Source organism: Narcine bancroftii, chromosome 13 (assembly GCF_036971445.1).
Source record: "Narcine bancroftii isolate sNarBan1 chromosome 13, sNarBan1.hap1, whole genome shotgun sequence".
Classification (NCBI taxonomy): domain Eukaryota; kingdom Metazoa; phylum Chordata; class Chondrichthyes; order Torpediniformes; family Narcinidae; genus Narcine; species Narcine bancroftii.
Window position 1 is genome coordinate 71,186,479 of NC_091481.1, and position 18,126 is coordinate 71,204,604.

Sequence of the window (18,126 nt, forward strand, 5' to 3'; positions counted from 1 at the left end):
AGCACCCAAGAGAGAAGGAATACTCATATTATTCGAGTAGGCATAAAACATATTCAAGGATTGATAGGTTTTTGTTGTTGGCCCATATTCAAGGGAGAGTTAAGAAAATTGAATATAAAGCTAGATTGCTATCTGATCATTCACCCCTGTTATTAGCAATAGAACTGGAGGACATCCCACCAAGAACATATAGATGGAGGTTAAACTCCATGCTACTTAAAAGGCAGAAATTATAAGAGTTCACTGAACGCCAAATTAAAATGTACTTTGAAATAAATACGGAATCAGTGAAAGACAAATTTATATTATGGGATGCAATGAAAGCTTTCACTAGATGGCAGATAATAAGTTATGTAACTAAGATGAAAAAGGACTACAATTGGGAAATAGAACAGTTGGAAAGGGAGTAAGTACAGAAAAGAAACTAGCAACAAGAGATGATATAACAAAAAGAGAATTGGCAGACAAAAAAAACACAAAACATTACAAATGTATAAGGTGGAGAAGAACATAATTAAAATAAAGCAAAAGTATTATGAACTAGGAGAAAAAACACACAAAGTATTAGCCTGGCAACTTAAAACAGAACAAGCTAAATGAACTATATTGGCATCAAGGAAAAAGGATAAACAAATTACATATAATCCAATGGAGATTAATGAGAACTTTAAGGAATTTTATGAACAATTATACCAAACTGAGAACGAGGGGAAAGATGATAAAATAGAAGAGTTTTTAGCTAAAATTGAACTGCCGAAATTGCAAGAAGAGGAACAAAGGGAAAAACCATTTGAAATAGAGGAAGTACAGGATAAATTAAAAAAACTTCTGAACAATAAAACACCTGGAGAGAATGGATTCCCAATAGAATTCTAAAAAACATTTAAGGAGTTATTAATTCCTCCTCTCCTGGAAGTAATGAACCAGATAGAAGAAACTCAAAACTTGCCAGATTCATGTAAGACAGCAATAATTCAGTAATACCAAAGACGGGGAAGGATCCATTAACACCAGCATCATATAGGACCAATATCTCTACTTAATTCAGATTATAAGATAATAGCAAAATTATTAGCAAACAGATTGGCCGACTGTGTACCAAAAATAGTAAAACAAGATCAAACTGGATCTATAAAGAAAAGACGAACAGCGGATAATGTCTGTAAATTTATTAATTTAATTCATGCAGTTCAAGGAAATAAGATACCAACAGTGGCTGTTGCTTTAGACGCAGAAAAAGCTTTTGACAGGGTAGAATGGAATTATTTATTCAAAGTATTACAGAGGTTCAATCTACCATAAAAATATATTCATTGGATTAAAGCATTATATAATGGACCATTGGTGAAGGTAAGAGTAAATGGATATGTATTGAACCAATTTAAATTAAGTAGGTCAACTAGGCAGAGATGTCCATTATTTCCCTTACTGTTCACTTTAGCAATAGAACCATTGGCAGAACTGATAAGAACATAAAATAAAATAAAAGGGATAAAAATAAAGGAGAATGAGTATAAAATCAGTTTATTTGCAGATGACATCATAGTATACTTAATAGAACCAGAAATATCAATAAAAGAACTACATAAGAAATTGAAGGAGTATGGAGAAATATCGGGGTACAAGATCAATGCAAATAAAAGTGAAGTGATGCCAATGAGTAATGCGGATTATACAGAATTTAAAAAAGAATCACCATTTAAATGGCAAACACAAGCAATCCGATACCTAGGTATTAAGTTAGATAATAATTTAAGCCACGTACAAATTAAATTATCAGCCACTAATAAAGAAATTGCAGGAAGACTTAGAACATTGGAAAGAATTACTGCTAACATTGATAGGGAGGGCAAATTGCATTAAAATGAATATCTTCTCGAGGGTACAATACTTATTTCAATCGTTACCAATTCCCTTAACAGAGAAATTCTTTAATGAACTAAAAAGAATAATAAGGAAATTTTTGTGGAAAGTGGGGGGGAGAAACCGAGGATAGTGTTAGATAAATTAACAGAGAGGTACAACCAAGGTGGTTTGCAATTACCAAACTTTAAAAATTATTATAGAGCAGCACAATTAAGGTATTTATCAGATTTTTATCAGACAAGGGAAAAACCAGATTGGACTAAGAAAGAGCTAGATAAAATAGGGGAGAAGGTACCGGAACATATACTTTATAAGTGGGATGAAAAGCTGGTACAATATAAAAGCTCACCAGTATTGCATAATTTACACAATATATGGAAGAAGATTCACTTAGAAAGGAAAAAAAACAAATGACCAAATACCAAAATATTATTGAAGCAAAATCAGCTAATCCCTTTTACAATAGATAACCTTTCCTTTAGAGAATGGTAGAGAAAAGGAATTAAAAGCATAGAAAATTGTTTTTTGGGAAATAATTTATTAACATTTGAACAATTGAAGTACAAATATGGAATAACTCATGGTACAATGTTTGCATATCATCAACTGAAAGCTTACTTAAAGGATAAATTGGGAAACAGACTGAGATTACCAGAAGGAAGCAGCTTTGAATATGTGATTACAGACACAATGATAATTAAAAGATTTATAACAAACATGTACATTAAGCTGCAAGAGAAGGAAAATGATGAAATAAACCCAAACAAAAGTGGGGAAAGGATTTAAACATAAAGATAAAAAATGAAACATGGAAAAGTTTTGTTCTGGAACTATGAAGAATATAATAAATACAAGGTTACGCATGATACAGTATAATTGGTTACACAGGTTATATATCACGCCCCAAAAGTTAAAAAAATGGGATCCAACATTATCAGATAGATGTTTTCACTGTAAGAAGGAAATGGGAACAACAGTACATGCAATTTGGGCATGTGAGAAAGTGAAAAAGTTTTAGAAAGATCTAAATCAGATATTAAATAGAATCACAAAAAACAACATACCAAAAATCCAGAGATTTTTCTTCTAAGTAATATAAGAAGTAAAGAATTAGGCCTCATACTGGATGAAGCGCGAAATAGATTTATCATGATAGCCTTAGCTGTCACAAAATTATGTATAATGTCAACTTGGAAATCGGAAGAGAGCCTGAGAATACAGCAATGGTACATGGAAATGAATAAATGTATTCCATTGGACAAAATAACATAATTTAAAAAATAAATTTGAACAAATTTGGGAACCGCACATGGAACATAACAGAGAGGGCTTGCCTTGGTCCTCCACCCCCTAAAATAATAAGACGACAAAATGACTTGATCCAGTGTGTAAAAGTAGATGACACATTTTTCTTGTTTATTTTTCGTTGTGTGAAGACATTGTTTTAAGGTTTTATTGTATTGTATATGTTGAACATTTAATGGTTTTGGTTGATATGGTTCACAGTGTGAAAAATAAAAAAAATTTTTTAAAAAACCTGTGTAAGCCTGGATTCAGGCCCTCAATTTGGAATATGTAATTCACCTTAGAGATAAATTTACACACATTCCCCCGTTAAATTAGAATCTCCATGTTAATACATCTAGGTAGGGTCATAGATGGTCCCAATTTTTCCCTCAAGAAAGATTTTATTTACAGATAGTAGAAGAATGTTCTATTAGACAAATCATATTTATTCCTCATCTGCTCGAATAACATAAGATCCCTTCACTTGTAACAATCCTCAATACCCCTGATTCTTTTCTGGCACCAGGTGTTCAGGATTTTATTACCTAGAGTCAAGGGTATTAAGTTATTCCAGGTCAAAGGGATTTTTAATAAAATACATTGATTTATTCTTTGCCATATCTGAAATTTATGCTCAAGTTTGGGGCTATCTGATTTCTTTGAAATTAATTTAGTGTCCCATTTATATATAAACTCTCCTGCTATATTTTCACCTACCGCATATAGTCCAGTTTGTGCCCAGGAAAGGGGGGAAGCTCCTTCAAAGAGTAGGGTGATAAACCTTGCCTGGGCAGCCCAGTGATATATTTTTTTGAAATCAGGTAATTTTAATCACCCTAAATTATAGTCCCAAGTCCACTTTTCCATGGAAATTCTAGCCACTTTACTGTTTCACAGGAACCTCTGACACATTTGTTGAACATCTTAAAAAAATGGGTAACGATTGAAAAAGATATTGAAGCCTTGGCATCACCTTCATTCTAACACAGTTAACTCTGCCCATCGGTGTTATGGGCAGAGTCCTCCATCTGGCAAGAACTTCCTCAATCTTCCAGAGCAAATGGAGATAATTAAGTTTGTATGTTGCATAAATCTTTGTCTAAATCCCCAGATATTTAATGCCTTCTTTCAGCCATTTAAATTGACTTCTCTGTTAATATTATCTATAATCCCCATTTATCAAAGGCATAATCTCTCTTTTGTCCAAATTTACCTTATATCCTGAGACATACTCATAATCCTCCAGTGTGGTCCTCATCCTGGCCAACAACCCCTGCCCCTCCCCCAGGGTCTGTCAAATATGCTAACACATCATCAGTGAAAAGGTTGAGTTTGTGTTCCACCTTGCCCACCCTGCACCCCTTTATGTCCAGATCCCACCAAATGGCTTCTGCCAGTGGCTCAATTGCCAATATGAACAGTGCTGGGGATGATGGATAGGCCTGCCTACTGGACCTACTCAATGGAAACACTGGAGACATCTGCCCATTTGTAATAATTTTTGCTTGGGGTTTACTATCGTGTCCTCACCCTATTAATAAATATTTGTCCCAATCCAAATTTCTTCATTACCTTGAACAAAAAGTCCCACTCCAATCTGTCAAAGGCCTTCTCCAGATCCAGAGCTACAGCCACTCCTGGATCCGCCCATGACTGTGCCAGGTGTACTATATTAAGAATCTAGCTATGTTGTTTGGTGACTGTCATCATTTTACAAATCCAGCTTGGTCTGGATTTGTTTATTTCTTTTGTAATAATTTTATAATCTGTGATTAATAATGAAATAGGTCTCTATGAACCAGGATTCAATAAGTCCCTGTCTTTTTTTGGAACCACTGTAATGATTGCTGTTGAGAAAGACTCTAGGTCGGTATGCATCTCTGTCACCTGATCCACTACCTTCATAAGGAGGGGGATTAAAAGATTTTTGAACTCTTTATAAAATTTCGTGGGGAAACCATCCTCCCCTGGTGATTTGTCAGCCTGCAAAGAGCTCAGGGTCCATGCAATCTCCTCTTTAAAAAAAGGGACACTCAGTCCCTCTTGCTCTTCCTGATCTAAATTTGGTAGTTCCAATGAAAGCAAGAAATCATTTATTTTGGAAGAATAATCCCCTGACTCAGATTTATATAATTCCTTTTGAAACAATCCAAATATTTTGTTTATTTCTTGTGATTTATATGAGATCCTGTTTGAATTGCATTGATTGCTCTTGAGGCCTCTTCCACCCTCACCTGCCAGGACAAGACTTTATGGGCCTTCTTCCCAGCTTACAGTACTGCTGTCTAGATCTTAAAATCAACTTTTCTGTTTTACATGTTTGTAATATATTTGAGCTTTTTATTCACCAGATTCCTGTATTTTTATTCTGTTAATTCTTTTACAGTTAAGCTATCTCCTGTTCTAAAGCATTAACCTCCTTCATGTGTCCCTTTTTGATGCTCTTGATATATCTAATTATCTGGCCCCTTAAATGAGCCTTCAATGTGTCCTATAGGAGAGGAGCAGTTCATCTCAATTCTATCTGAGCTCTAACAAAGCTACAACATTCTGATTTCCCAACAGTAACACATTCAGAAGCCATTTATACACCGAGGCAAGTCAAGGGTGAGTAGACCGACAGTAGCTGAGCTATGTACTCGGTTTCCACTATCCCTCCCTTTCTCTCGGAATCAGCCTTCTCCAGACATGTATGAGATTCAGCTCTTTCATAAAGGCCAGGGTAGACTTAGCCACCCTGGAACCTTGTTATGTTCTTTGCTGATTTGTCCATGACCGGATCCAGACAAAAATTAAAGTCCCTTCCAATCAAAATATTCTCACACCCTTTGGATACTTTCAAGAATATGTCCTTTATAAATTTTTTGTCATTGAAATTCGGGGCATAAATATTCATGTGAGCAGGTTTCTGAATATATTTGACAATGCATCATCACCAATCTGCCCGCTGAGTCAGTGACCATCATTGGAACATTCTTCCCTATCAAGTTAGGCTCCCCCCCACCGCCCCCCAGCTCTGGAATTGAAAGAGGACATCCCCACTTGGCCCACCCACCCCCTCTTTAACTTTAAATGCTCTTGTAAGTTGGGTCTCCTGCAAAAACACTATGCCCGCTTGCATCGTTTTTAGATGTGCCAAGACTTTTTTCTCTTTATTTACCCATTTACATTAAAACTCACAAATTTGATTGACTTATCATTACCTCCAGACCACTTAATTATACCCTTCCCCTTCCTTCTCATTTGGATACTTAACCTCCGACTTAATTCTCCTCTGTAGATCAACCCATATATTCCTTGAAAAAAAAGTACAAACTTTTCCTACCCATAACCCTCTATTTTCCTTCCATCCATGTGCCTGTCTAGGAGTCTCTTAAATGCCTCTAATGTTTCAGCCTCCATCACCCGATTTCCTTCTTAAGTGACCTCGTACATAGTTTACACACATCAAGGGATTCGCTTGATCCCAGCTGCCTCCACAATTTCCAACACCTACAATGTACTACCCTGGCTACAGCAGGAGGTGCTCCACTTGCTCCCACCCTACCTCTCTCATCATCATTTGTGGCCCCATAGGGCCCTTCCTAATGAAGCAATTCTTTACTTGTGAATCGGCAGGGGTCATCTGTCCACTTCAATAATGGGGCCCTCCCAGTGGCCAACTATTTTAATTCACACCCCATTCCTACATCATCATATCTGTCCATGGCTTCATGACTGCCAATCCAAGGCTACTTGCAAATTAGAGGAACACCTAATATTCCAAGTGGGCATTCTCCAACCTGATAGCAGAGTGCTTCTCCAGTTTCTGTTACACACGCCGCCTGTCTCTCTCTCTTTCCCTGACCCTCTGTCTCCTTTCCTCCTGCTTCTCACCCTCTTTCCTCTCCATTCAAAGAATTAGCCCCTCCCCATCACTTTAGCTTTTTCTCTTCTGCCCTCCCATTCTTGCCTGTTGGCCTGTGCATCTCCCTCTCCTCTCCTCTCCTCTCTTCCGCCCCCCACCCCCCACCATCCCCATCTTTTTGTTCAGGCACCATCCTGTTTTTTTGCTCAAACTCTGACAAAGAGATCAGGCCCAAAATGTTGTTATATCTCTTTGCATCCTATAGAGACACTGCATGACCTGATGAGTTTTTCCATCACGTCTGTATTGCGTAATAACTTGTGATATATGTACTCCAGAACAGTGAACTGCCAATTATACCAATCCCTCAAGCATGTTTCTGTAATAGCTATAATATCCAAGTCTCATATACCTGCCATGACCTGAGTTAATCTATCTTATATTGCATTAAAATATATGCATTTTAGTCTATGAAAACTACAGTAAATTCAATCATTAAATGATCACTAAATTTAGCAGCTAAACATAAATATGTTAATATGAAGATTGTATTACCTGCCTCCTGCACAGAATTTGACTTTCAGTTCCATTGTAAATTTTATAAAAGATGAAGAAGCTGTAAGTAGATAATTTGAATAAAAGAGTGGTTGCTTGTAAATTAAATTCATATTTAAATTTTTAAATTAAATTTTAAATTTAGATATACAGCACAGTAACAGGCCCATGACACATAAATACCCCAATTAACCTATAACCCTGTACATTTTGAAGGGTGGGAGGAAACCGCAGCACTCAAGGAAACCAACACAGACATGGGGAGAACATAAAAACTCCTTACAGACAGCACTGGATTCGTTCCCGGCTCACTGGTGCTGCAAGCAAGGTTAAATTTAAATAAAGGGAACTATCATGGTCAGGTTAAAACTGTCAGAATGTAATGGTATTGATGCACAGCCAAACAACAGCACTGTAAATTCAAATAACATAATGTCATACCTAGTTTAACTGAAAGTACATTGGCTGTGTTGGGCAGGATACTGAACTGAACACTGAGAATGGAAAAGAATACTTCCATCACTGTGGCATTAGGATACTTTTCATAATGTTTCTGTGGAAGAAAATACAAATGTGGAAATTTTAAAAAAGTTTATGAATAGGACAGAACAAAGTAATTGCTGGTACAAGTCGAGACAAGTTGTGTTGTTACGGGATTCCAAAAGCCAGCCTCTTTCACTATTAAATTTATATTTAAAATTTTAAAATTAAGACATACAGTACAGTCATAGGCCATTTTGGCCCACAAGCTCATGCTACCCAAGCAGTCCTAATGCACCTGATTGACCTACACCCCCATTTTTGAACAGTGTGCGAAAACAGAAGTCCATGGGGAAAACCCACACAGACAAGGGAAGAATGTACAAACTCCCTTCAGGGATTTGAACCATGATTTCAATCGCTGGCACTGTAAAGGCATTGCACTAACTGCTACGCCAACCATGCCGCCTCTACTTCATTCCTAAATTTATTATTGAATAAAAAGTTGGGTAGACATGGGAAGATTAGAATGTTGAAAAACAAAACCAAATCAGATGTTGAAAAATGAAATAAAAACAAAAGATGCTCAAAATATTCATCAGAGCAGTCAGTATCTATGAAGACAATTAAAATTTAAGTTCAATAAGTTTTCATTAGAACTCTTTGAAGTCAGAAGTCGAGATTTTATTTACATTTAGACATACAGCATGGTAACAGGCCATTTTGGCTACTTACCCATGCCGCCCAATTAACCTACAGCCCCGGTATATTTAAAACGGTAGGAGGAAACTGGAGCCCCCAGGGAAAACCCACACAGGCATGGGAGCATGTACAAACTCTGTAAGGAGTGGAATTTGACCCAGGTCCCGATCTCTACACTGTAAAGGCGTTCGGCTAACCGCTACTCCAACCTTGCTGCCCAAGATCTCTTATCCCTTCCCACCATCACATCCCTTTTTTCCCCCCCTCCACCCAGTTGAATTTGGTTCACATTTTTATCCATGACTAGTATTGATATTCTATTATACAAGACACTCGTTGAGGATCCTGCATCATTGTCCTGTGTTTCCATAGTTGCCTGAGTCAATCAATTCCAAAAATCCATAGCTATTATCTGAAAGCAGGCTGCTATCTCATCCAAAAGGTACCCTGCCTCTTGGATGAAACAGTCAAGATAACTTAAGGATCAAATAGTTCATTGAATTCTCTCCAGCATGAAGAATTCCAACATTGGAACAAAGAACACTGAGCTGAAATTTGTCAAGTTGTGGTCACTTACTGCAAAAGGGGCTGCTAAGATTTTCTCTCATCTCCACCAACTCCCATTATTCTTATTAAATCTTGTTTTATTCATTCAATTAATTAATGTATATAGAAATATTATATTTAGTTTTCTTTGAACAAATTAGTTTATCTTCTTTGAATGAATTGATCTACATCACTTCTGTCTTCATCTGTTGTAATGCATTTACTGTTGAAAGTTGTTGAAAGGATTTAAACCGGTCGAAACCAACACAAGTTTTGAAAATATGAAAAACAGCATCCCCTTCTGCCTCTGAAGCAAATTTGCCTGCTATTAATCTGCTCTAAGAAGAATGATGTGGCAATGAAAATTAGAGAGAGAAAACAAATACACCCCAGGAACCTTCATGATTCAATATTGCTGTATCATTATTTGGCTACCAAAAGAAGGCACTGCAGTGCAAAAAAACCCTTTTCAAAACGGCACAAAAAACTGTTCTGTGACTAAACCATTTCTCTCATTAGTCAGTATCCCATTAAAGAAGGATGAAACAGAAGGTGAAACCTGCAATATCATGCACATCTTGAAATTAGATTGTCCAATGCTGTATTTTTAAGCAATACAATTGAAAATCAATGTTTTGTGGAGAGAATTCAAAGACATGAATCAAGCAGTTTGAGAAGTTAAACCAGGCACTTCCAGTCATGATGCATGTCTTTGGATGTTTGAATTAGAGAGCATGCACACAAGTGCTCATTTAAATCTATGACTAAGAGACCACTTATATCTATGACACACACTTCTGCAGTTTTCTGATAAGAAAGTTCCTGCAGTGACTTTGGTGAGATGCTCTGCTTTTTCTGAACTTATTATCCGGTTACAATGGCTGCCTCAGTGATGGTGCTGTTAGAAGTGTTGTGAGCTACATTTGGAAGTCAGACATAGGAGGCAAGATTGACATGCTTATTGATTCAAAGGCATTAGAAACTCATGTCTGCAGACATAAACTGTTCAGTGATCCATATTCATATCTCAAGCTTCCTGAAGAATAAAATAATTGAACATGTTTTCCAAATCAATTATAAAGATCTGCAACTTTCCACATGCAGTGTTACAGCCTGTAAAATAATCAGAACTTGAACTTGAACTTTCTATCTTCTGGATCATTCCAGGTAGCAGTGACAGATTAGGACGTCATTTCATATTATCATTTACTGCAAGATGTAAGCATTAGGGAGGCCAATGATGCTCTTAACTCAAGATAAAGAGGCCTGGACTACATTTCTTCCTGTAGGTATAATCAGGCTAAACAGCCACTTACATTCAAGAGCTTTGTTAATTTCCTGAATATTTAATGGATAAAGACTCCCCTTGAATAGAATTTACTCCTCTTCTGAAATGTTTATGAATGTAAGGGCCATCATTCCTCAAATTGACAGCTTGTGAATTTCTCACTATCAGTCAAACATCCATAGAGTTCTAAAAACTGGTGAAATTCTAAACCAGGTATTAAATAAAATCACAAAAAGCAACTGTAGAGCTCGTCAAAAGAACCAAAGACTTGTTGATCCAAACCAAGGCTTTTATTAGCAAAAGACTGGAGCTCTTCACAGGTGGCCGACCAGTCCAGAATGATCCGACTTGGCTAGGGACACTGTAGAGCTCGTCGAAAGAACCAAAGACTTGTTGATCCAAACCAAGGCTTTTATTAGCAAAAGACTGGAGCTCTTCACAGGTGGCCGACCAGTCCGGAATGATCCGACCTGGCTAGGGACACAGCCCTTTAAGGCCCAGGTAATGGGTGTGGCTTAGCTCTCAGCCAATCGCTATAAGCACAGTCTAGATACAGTAACTATATACACTACTATATACACTATGTACATTGGTGATAGATATGTACTATCACATTCACCCCTTCTTGGAGAACTGACCCTGGGAAAAACAAAACGAGGGAGAGAATGAAAGGAAGGGGTAGGTCAAGGACTGTAGCGGTCAGGGGGTCTGACCATCCGGTGTGACCGCCGTGGTGCCGGGATCGGGGTCGCTGGAGTGGTGTCGCCAGCGGGCTTGTCGGGTGCGACTGCTCCGTCGCTCAATTCCCCAGTCGTGTTGTCGGCAGGGTGGCCCGGGTGCGGTTGGTCCTTCTGCTGCGGCACGGGGCTTAGAGAATAAAGAGTTGGGGAAGGTTGGGTTGGGGGGTTTGCTGGTTCTCCCGCGTCCTGAGCTAGGTCCCGCACCGAAACAGTGTCCTCCCGCCCGTCTGGGAACCCAACGTAGGCGTAATGTGGGTTCGCGTGGAGTAGAGTCACCCGGTCGACCAAGGGGTCGTTCTTTGAGTGCCGGACGTGGCGTCGCAAAAGGACGGGGCCAGGGACGGTGAGCCATGCCGGTACAGTGGTTCCTGATTCGGATTTCCTCGGGAAAAGGAACATCCTTTCGTGGGGGGTGGCATTTGTTGCAGTACATAGGAGGGAGCGGATGGAGTGTAAGGCACTACTGAGAACCTCCTGCCAGTGAGAGGTGGGGAGACCTTTAGACCGGAGAGCCAGTGTAACCGCTCTCCATATAGTGGCATTCTCCCTCTCGATCTGGCCATTACCGCGTGGGTTATAGCTCGTGGTCCTGCTTGAAGCAATACCACACTCCAGAAGGTACTGTCGCAGCTCTGCACTCATGAATGAGGAACCCCTATCACTGTGGATGGAATTGGGGTACCCGAAGATGGTGAAAATAGTGTGAAGGGCCTGTATCACTGAGGTGGCAGTGGTGTCTGGGCAGGCCACAGCGAATGGGAAGCGGGAGTACTCGTCGATGGCTGTAAGGATGTAGGTATTACGGTTGGTCGACGGTAGGGGGCCCTTAAAGTCTACGCTAAGACGCTCGAAGGGGCGGGTGGCTTTGATAACGTGGGAGTTATCCGGACGGAAGAAGTGGGGCTTGCATTCAGCGCACACCGCACAGGCTCGGGTCATGGAGCGGATCTCCTCGACTGTGTAGGGTAAGTTGCGCGCCTTGACAAAGTGAGCAAACCTAGTGACCCCTGGATGACAGAGCGCCTCATGGAGTTTCCGTAGTCTGTCCATCTGTATGCTGGCGCACGTCCCCCTGGAGAGCGCGTCAGGCGGGTCGTTGAGCTTACCAGGCTGGTACAGGATGTCGTAGTTAAAGGTGGAGAGTTCGATTCTCCATCTGGCGATTTTGTCGTTTTTTATCTTACCACGCTGGGTGTTGCTGAACATGAAGGAGACTGCACGTTGATCAGTCAACAGTGTAAAGCGCCTCCCAGCGAGGTAATGTCTCCAACGACGCACTGCTTCAACTATGGCCTGCGCTTCCTTCTCGATCGAGGAGTGTCTACTCTCAGGACCCTGGAGGGTTCTGGAGAAGAAGGCTACAGGCCGACCGGCCTGGTTCAAGGTGGCTGCCAGGGCGAAGTCGGATGCATCGCTCTCGACTTGAAACGGGACAGACTCATCGATCGCGTGCAGCGTCGCAGCAGCAATGTCAGATTTGATTCGATCGAAAGCCGCTGTGGCTTCGGTCGAGAGGGGAAAGGAGGTGGTCTTGATAAGAGGACGCGCCTTGTCGGCATAGTGTGGAACCCATTGGGCGTAATACGAGAAAAGGCCCAGGCAACGTTTGAGAGCTTTCTGGGTATGTGGGGGGGGTAAGTCCATTAGGGGACGCATGCGGTCAGGATCTGGCATGACTATCCCGTTCTCCACCACACAACCTAGAATGGCGAGTCGAGTGGTCCGGAAGACACACTTGTCCAAATTGTAAGTCAGGTTCAGCCGACGGGCAGTTTGGAGAAATTTGTCTAGGTTAGCGTCGTGGTCCTGCATGTCGTGGCCGCAGATGGTGATATTGTCCAGATACGGGAAGGTAGCGGTTAGCCCGTTCTGGTCCACCATCCTGTCCATTTCCCGCTGGAAGACCGCGACACCATTAGTGACCCCGAATGGTACCCTGAGAAATTGATATAGCCGCCCATTCGCCTCAAATGCCGTGAATGGTCGGTCCTCACAGCGGATCGGGAGCTGGTGGTAGGCCGAACGTAGGTCAATAGTGGAGAAAATGCGGTATTGGGCGATCTGGTTCACCACATCCGTGATGCGTGGCAGGGGGTACGCATCCAGGAGTGTGAAGCGGTTAATGGTCTGGCTATAGTCGACCACCATCCGTAGTTTTTTTTCATTCTTGACAACCACCACCTGGGCTCTCCAGGGGCTTGAACTGGGTTCAATGATGCCCTCATCCAGCAATCTACGCACCTCACTCCTGATGAATTTCCTGTTTTCGTAACTATATTGCCGACTTTTGGTGGCCACAGGCTTCCAGCCAGGGGTGAGGTTTGCGAAGAGTGCCGGCGGGGCAATCCGGAGTGTGGAAAGGCCGCAGGACTGGCCCCGGGGCACAGGGGCGGGTTGCTCGGGTGCTTCGGGGGTGGGGCGATGGCAGACCGAGAGGGGGGCATGGGGTCCCCCAAAGTGTAGGGACACCGTTCGGAACTGACACTGAAAGTCTAATCCCAGCAACACTGGGGCGCACAATTGGGGAAGGACGAATAATTTGAAGTGGGTGACCGTTACGCCCTGTACTTCCAGCGTGGCAATGCAATACCCCTTTATCCCAGTCGAGTGCGACCTCGTCGCTAATGAGATCCTCTGGGTAGTGGGAATAATGTCAAGTCCCCAACGGAGGGCCAGATCTGGCTGGATAAAGCTGTCAGTTGACCCAGAGTCAAATAAGCAATTGGTGTAGTGTCCATGCACTTTAATCAGTTCCATTGCTCTGGTGAGGGGATGAGAGCATTGCTGGTTTAATGTTATTGAAGCAGTTGACCGGGGAGTTTTACGCGATGACGTCACGCAACGGGATGACGTAGTCAACGCTCGAGGAGCAGATTGGAGGACTTCCCGGAAGTGCTGTTGTGGCGGCGTTGGCGGGTGAATAGTAAGTAGTGGGGTTTGTAGTTGTTCGGTCGCGGCGGTCGGGCCCTGGCGGTCGTCGGTGATGGACGCTGGGGTGAGTACCTGGTTGGCCACAGGGGTGGCTGCGGCGGCGGTAGCGTCGGCCCCGGGGGTGGCTGTGGCGGCGGCAGCAGCGGCGGTAGCGTCGGCCCCGCGGGTGGCGGTGGCGGCGGCGGCGGTAGCGTCGGCCCCGCGGGTGGCGGTGGCGGCGGCAGCAGCGGCGGTAGCGTCGGCCCCGCGGGTGGCGGTGGCGGCGGCAGCAGCGGCGGTAGCGTCGGCCCCGCGGGTGGCGGTGGCGGCGGCAGCAGCGGCGGTAGCGTCGGCCCCGGGGTTGGCTGTGGCGGCGGCAGCAGCGGCGGTAGCGTCGGCCCCGGGGGTGACTGTGGCGGCGGCAGCAGCGGTGGTAGTGTCGAGTGTCCCGCACGGGGGCGAGAGGCGGGCCATCACCATGGTTGCGAGGGTGGGCTGCCCCTTCCGGGTTCGGCGTCTCCGTGACGTCAGGCGTTGCCGTGCAGGGGAGCCCTCGCTCTCATTGGACGAGAGCTCTGGGGAAGAAGTGTTTGAATGGGATAGTGGCGGTTGAGCTTCACACGAGGCACTGTGTTTGCTGGCGGCCATTTTAGACCTACAGACTGCAGCAAAGTGGCCGTTTTTAAGGCACTTCTGGCACTTGGCTTTTCTTGCTGGGCACTGGGACCTGCTGTGCTTGTCCCTCCCGCAGAAATAACATTTCGGGTTCTCACGGGGCAGGGTAGCAGCAGCCGACAGGCCGTCAGGGGTAGGGTAGAAGGGCACTTTACTCACATCAGAACGAGGGGTCCAGTCCCTAGAGAGCTCGGTGGACTTTAAGGCTGCATCCTCCATTGTGATTGCAATCCGGGCCACGTCCTCTAGTTTTTCTACCCCTTGTTCGAGCAAGCGCAGCCTCACTTCATTCGATCTGAGCCCGGCCACATAGGCATCCCGGACGAGGTCGCTAGTGATCTCGGCAGCAGTTTTGTCCACACAGTTACAGTCCTTGCCCAATGCCTTTAATACTTGTAAATATGCTCTGCTGGACTCACCGGGCTGTTGCTTCCTCGACGCAAGCACGAGCCGGGCATGAACTCTGTTCACCGGTTGATCATACAGTCCTTTCAGTACCTTTATGGCTGCGGTGTAAGTGGTCTCATCCTGGATGTTCTCGTAGACTCTCAAGGACACCATAGACAGCAATGCTGTTAGACGCTGGTTATCCTCCTCCACCTCAATGAGCCTTAGGAAGTTTTCAAAGTTCAGCAGCCAGAAGTTAAAGGCTTTGAAGGCTGTAGCTGACCGTGGGTCGATATCAAGTTTTTCTGGCCTAATTAGACGCTCCATCCCTTTCAAAAAAAATTTTTCTTTTGCTAATAAAATTGTAGAGCTCGTCGAAAGAACCAAAGACTTGTTGATCCAAACCAAGGCTTTTATTAGCAAAAGACCGGAGCTCTTCACAGGTGGCCGACCAGTCCGGAATGATCCGACCTGGCTAGGGACACAGCCCTTTAAGGCCCAGGTAATGGGTGTGGCTTAGCTCTCAGCCAATCGCTATAAGCACAGTCTAGATACAGTAACTATATACACTACTATATACACTATGTACATTGGTGATAGATATGTACTATCACAGACACAACCCTTTAAGGCCCAGACAGTAGGCCTGGCTTAGCTCTCAGCCAATCGCTGTAAGCACAGTCTAGATACGGTAACTATATACACTATGTACATTGGTGATAGATCTGTACTATCACAGCAACGTACCAAAAAATCCAGAGATCTTTCTTCTAAGTAATATAAGAAGTAAAGAACTTGGCCTCGATTTGGATGGAGCACAAAAAAAGATTTATTATGATAGCCTTAGCTGTAGCAAAAAAAATGTATAAAAGAGCCTGAGAGTACAGCAATGGTACATAGAAATGAATAAATGTATTCCATTGGAAAAAATAGCATAATTTAAAAAATAACGTCACAGCATTCGAACAAATTTGGGAACCGTACATGGAACACAACAGAGAGGGCCTCCACCCCCTAAAATGATAGAATGAGAAGACGACGAGATGAACTGACCCAGTGTGCAAAGGTAGAGGACCCAATCTTCTTGTTTATTTCCATTGTGTGAGGACATTGTTTAATGAGTTTGTTGTATCGTACATGTTGAACGTTGAGGGGGTGGGGAGGGGTGGGGGGGAAAGTGGAGACAATGACAGTGTGTATATTCCAGAGGGAAATGTTTGTGTGTATTTTGGTCAGTATGGTTCATAGTGTAAGAATGTTTTTAAAGACAAGCATAGAGTTGTCACGGCTCATTTATTGAGAGGCTGCACCATCCTGATGAGGGAACCTTTCTGATTTTCCTAATTTGGAAAAGCTGATCACCACAACAATGACTGGTAAAGGGGGACCTTATACAGATTGTAATGATTCAAGTGCAGCGACTGGTGGCAATGACATGCAAACTGGCACCAGCAACGGCAGGTAAGTCTGCAGCCAGCGGCATCCACGGAGACACTCACAGCGGGGCAAAGTCGCGGCCCAAAAGGTTGAAGTCAGTTCCACCCCGCTCAGGCACTAAGGACTCTCGGGCCAGGTGGGCCTCTTTAAGCACGTGATTTCAAATCAGTAATTACTCCAGAACTCTGCAAGACTCAGCATGCTCCTTTCGGTTCAGTGGATTAGCAGCCACACAAGATTATTTTACATAAAACAGATGTAATATTACAGAAAATTGAATTTACTCTGCTGTAAGGCAGACAAAAATTCACCATCAGCGGAAATTGCCTGGCACCTCTTTCACTCAGAGGAAGAGAAGCAAAAGGGTCACCGAGTGTCAGTGGATTTTCCTCCAGTACACCCGTAGCCTCTGCAGCCACACAGACTTCAGACCAAACCATTGGCAACCTGAGCTCAAGATCTAAACCTCTGACACGAGAAGGTCCCTCAGGAGCCTTTCCTACCCTCAGCACCCTCTTGCATCCCGGTTCTGAGACCTGTTCCCCTTCAGTCAGTCTTCAGCAGTGTGAGTCCTTTGACCGAAAGTCACCAGCAGCTTGCAGCCTATGTGGATTCCTCACCTTGAGTCGCAAACTGCTGGCCGCCTGTATGTTCTTCAGCCGCAGAGCCCTTCATTAGTCTGCTACCATGATTACCATTCCTTACGGTCATCTCCTCTGCTTCTCATTCTCAAAAGGAAGGTATTCTCCCCATTTTCTGGTCCTCTGGTTTCACCAGAATCTGCAATCTCTCGAAACTACTGCCAGCACAGGAGCTGGAATCTTGCCCCAGACCACATGGTCTCAGAATTTTAAAACACCGATGACTTATTTAACAGACGGTTTACGGCCTGTACAGATCCATCAGCAGTTGGACTGGCAATAGAACCCTGCAGAGAAGCGCCGTGTCTCTGATCCCTGCTCTGCTTGGGTCCACACCATCATCAGTGCTGCTGTTGCAACAGCTCTGCCACTTTTTCTTAGGGGACCTAAAGATGTAATTCCAGTGTCTACATTGCTTTGTGTTCAGTATTATCCTGAGATCATTTCACATATCATCAACTATTGCTTTCTGCTACCTCTCTGGCAACTGCATAGATAGTTGCCAGCATCTCATCTGGAGAAGGTGGAGGATTAGGCACAGCAGGAAAAGAGAATGTTGACAGGTGGTGGTAAAAAAAATCTTCTCTGAAATTACTATCTGGACCATCTGAATGATCACAGACACTCTTCAGGGCAGACCAAACGGGCAGATCCTTTGTTTTGTTGATATTGAGGAAGAGGAGTGTTCATTAAGCCATTCATGATTTTAACCCTTCAAATCTCCTCTTAACAGTTTCATGGAATTCAGCTTCTACAGTACCTTAG

General features: G+C 43.1%; 1 protein-coding gene across 8 annotated transcripts in view; it reads right to left on the reverse strand.

The window, feature by feature from the left end:
- LOC138748873 (meiosis inhibitor protein 1) overlaps window positions 1-18,126 on the reverse strand; it is a 187,836-nt gene that overhangs the window by 75,858 nt on the left and 93,852 nt on the right. For all 8 annotated transcript variants that reach the window (XM_069909734.1, XM_069909738.1, XM_069909737.1 and 5 more), the window contains 2 exons: window positions 7,997-8,108; window positions 7,556-7,616 (listed from right to left, as the gene is read on the reverse strand). In XM_069909734.1, coding sequence (XP_069765835.1) covers window positions 7,556-7,616; window positions 7,997-8,108 — 173 coding nt within the window. The remainder of the gene's footprint in view (window positions 1-7,555; window positions 7,617-7,996; window positions 8,109-18,126) is intronic.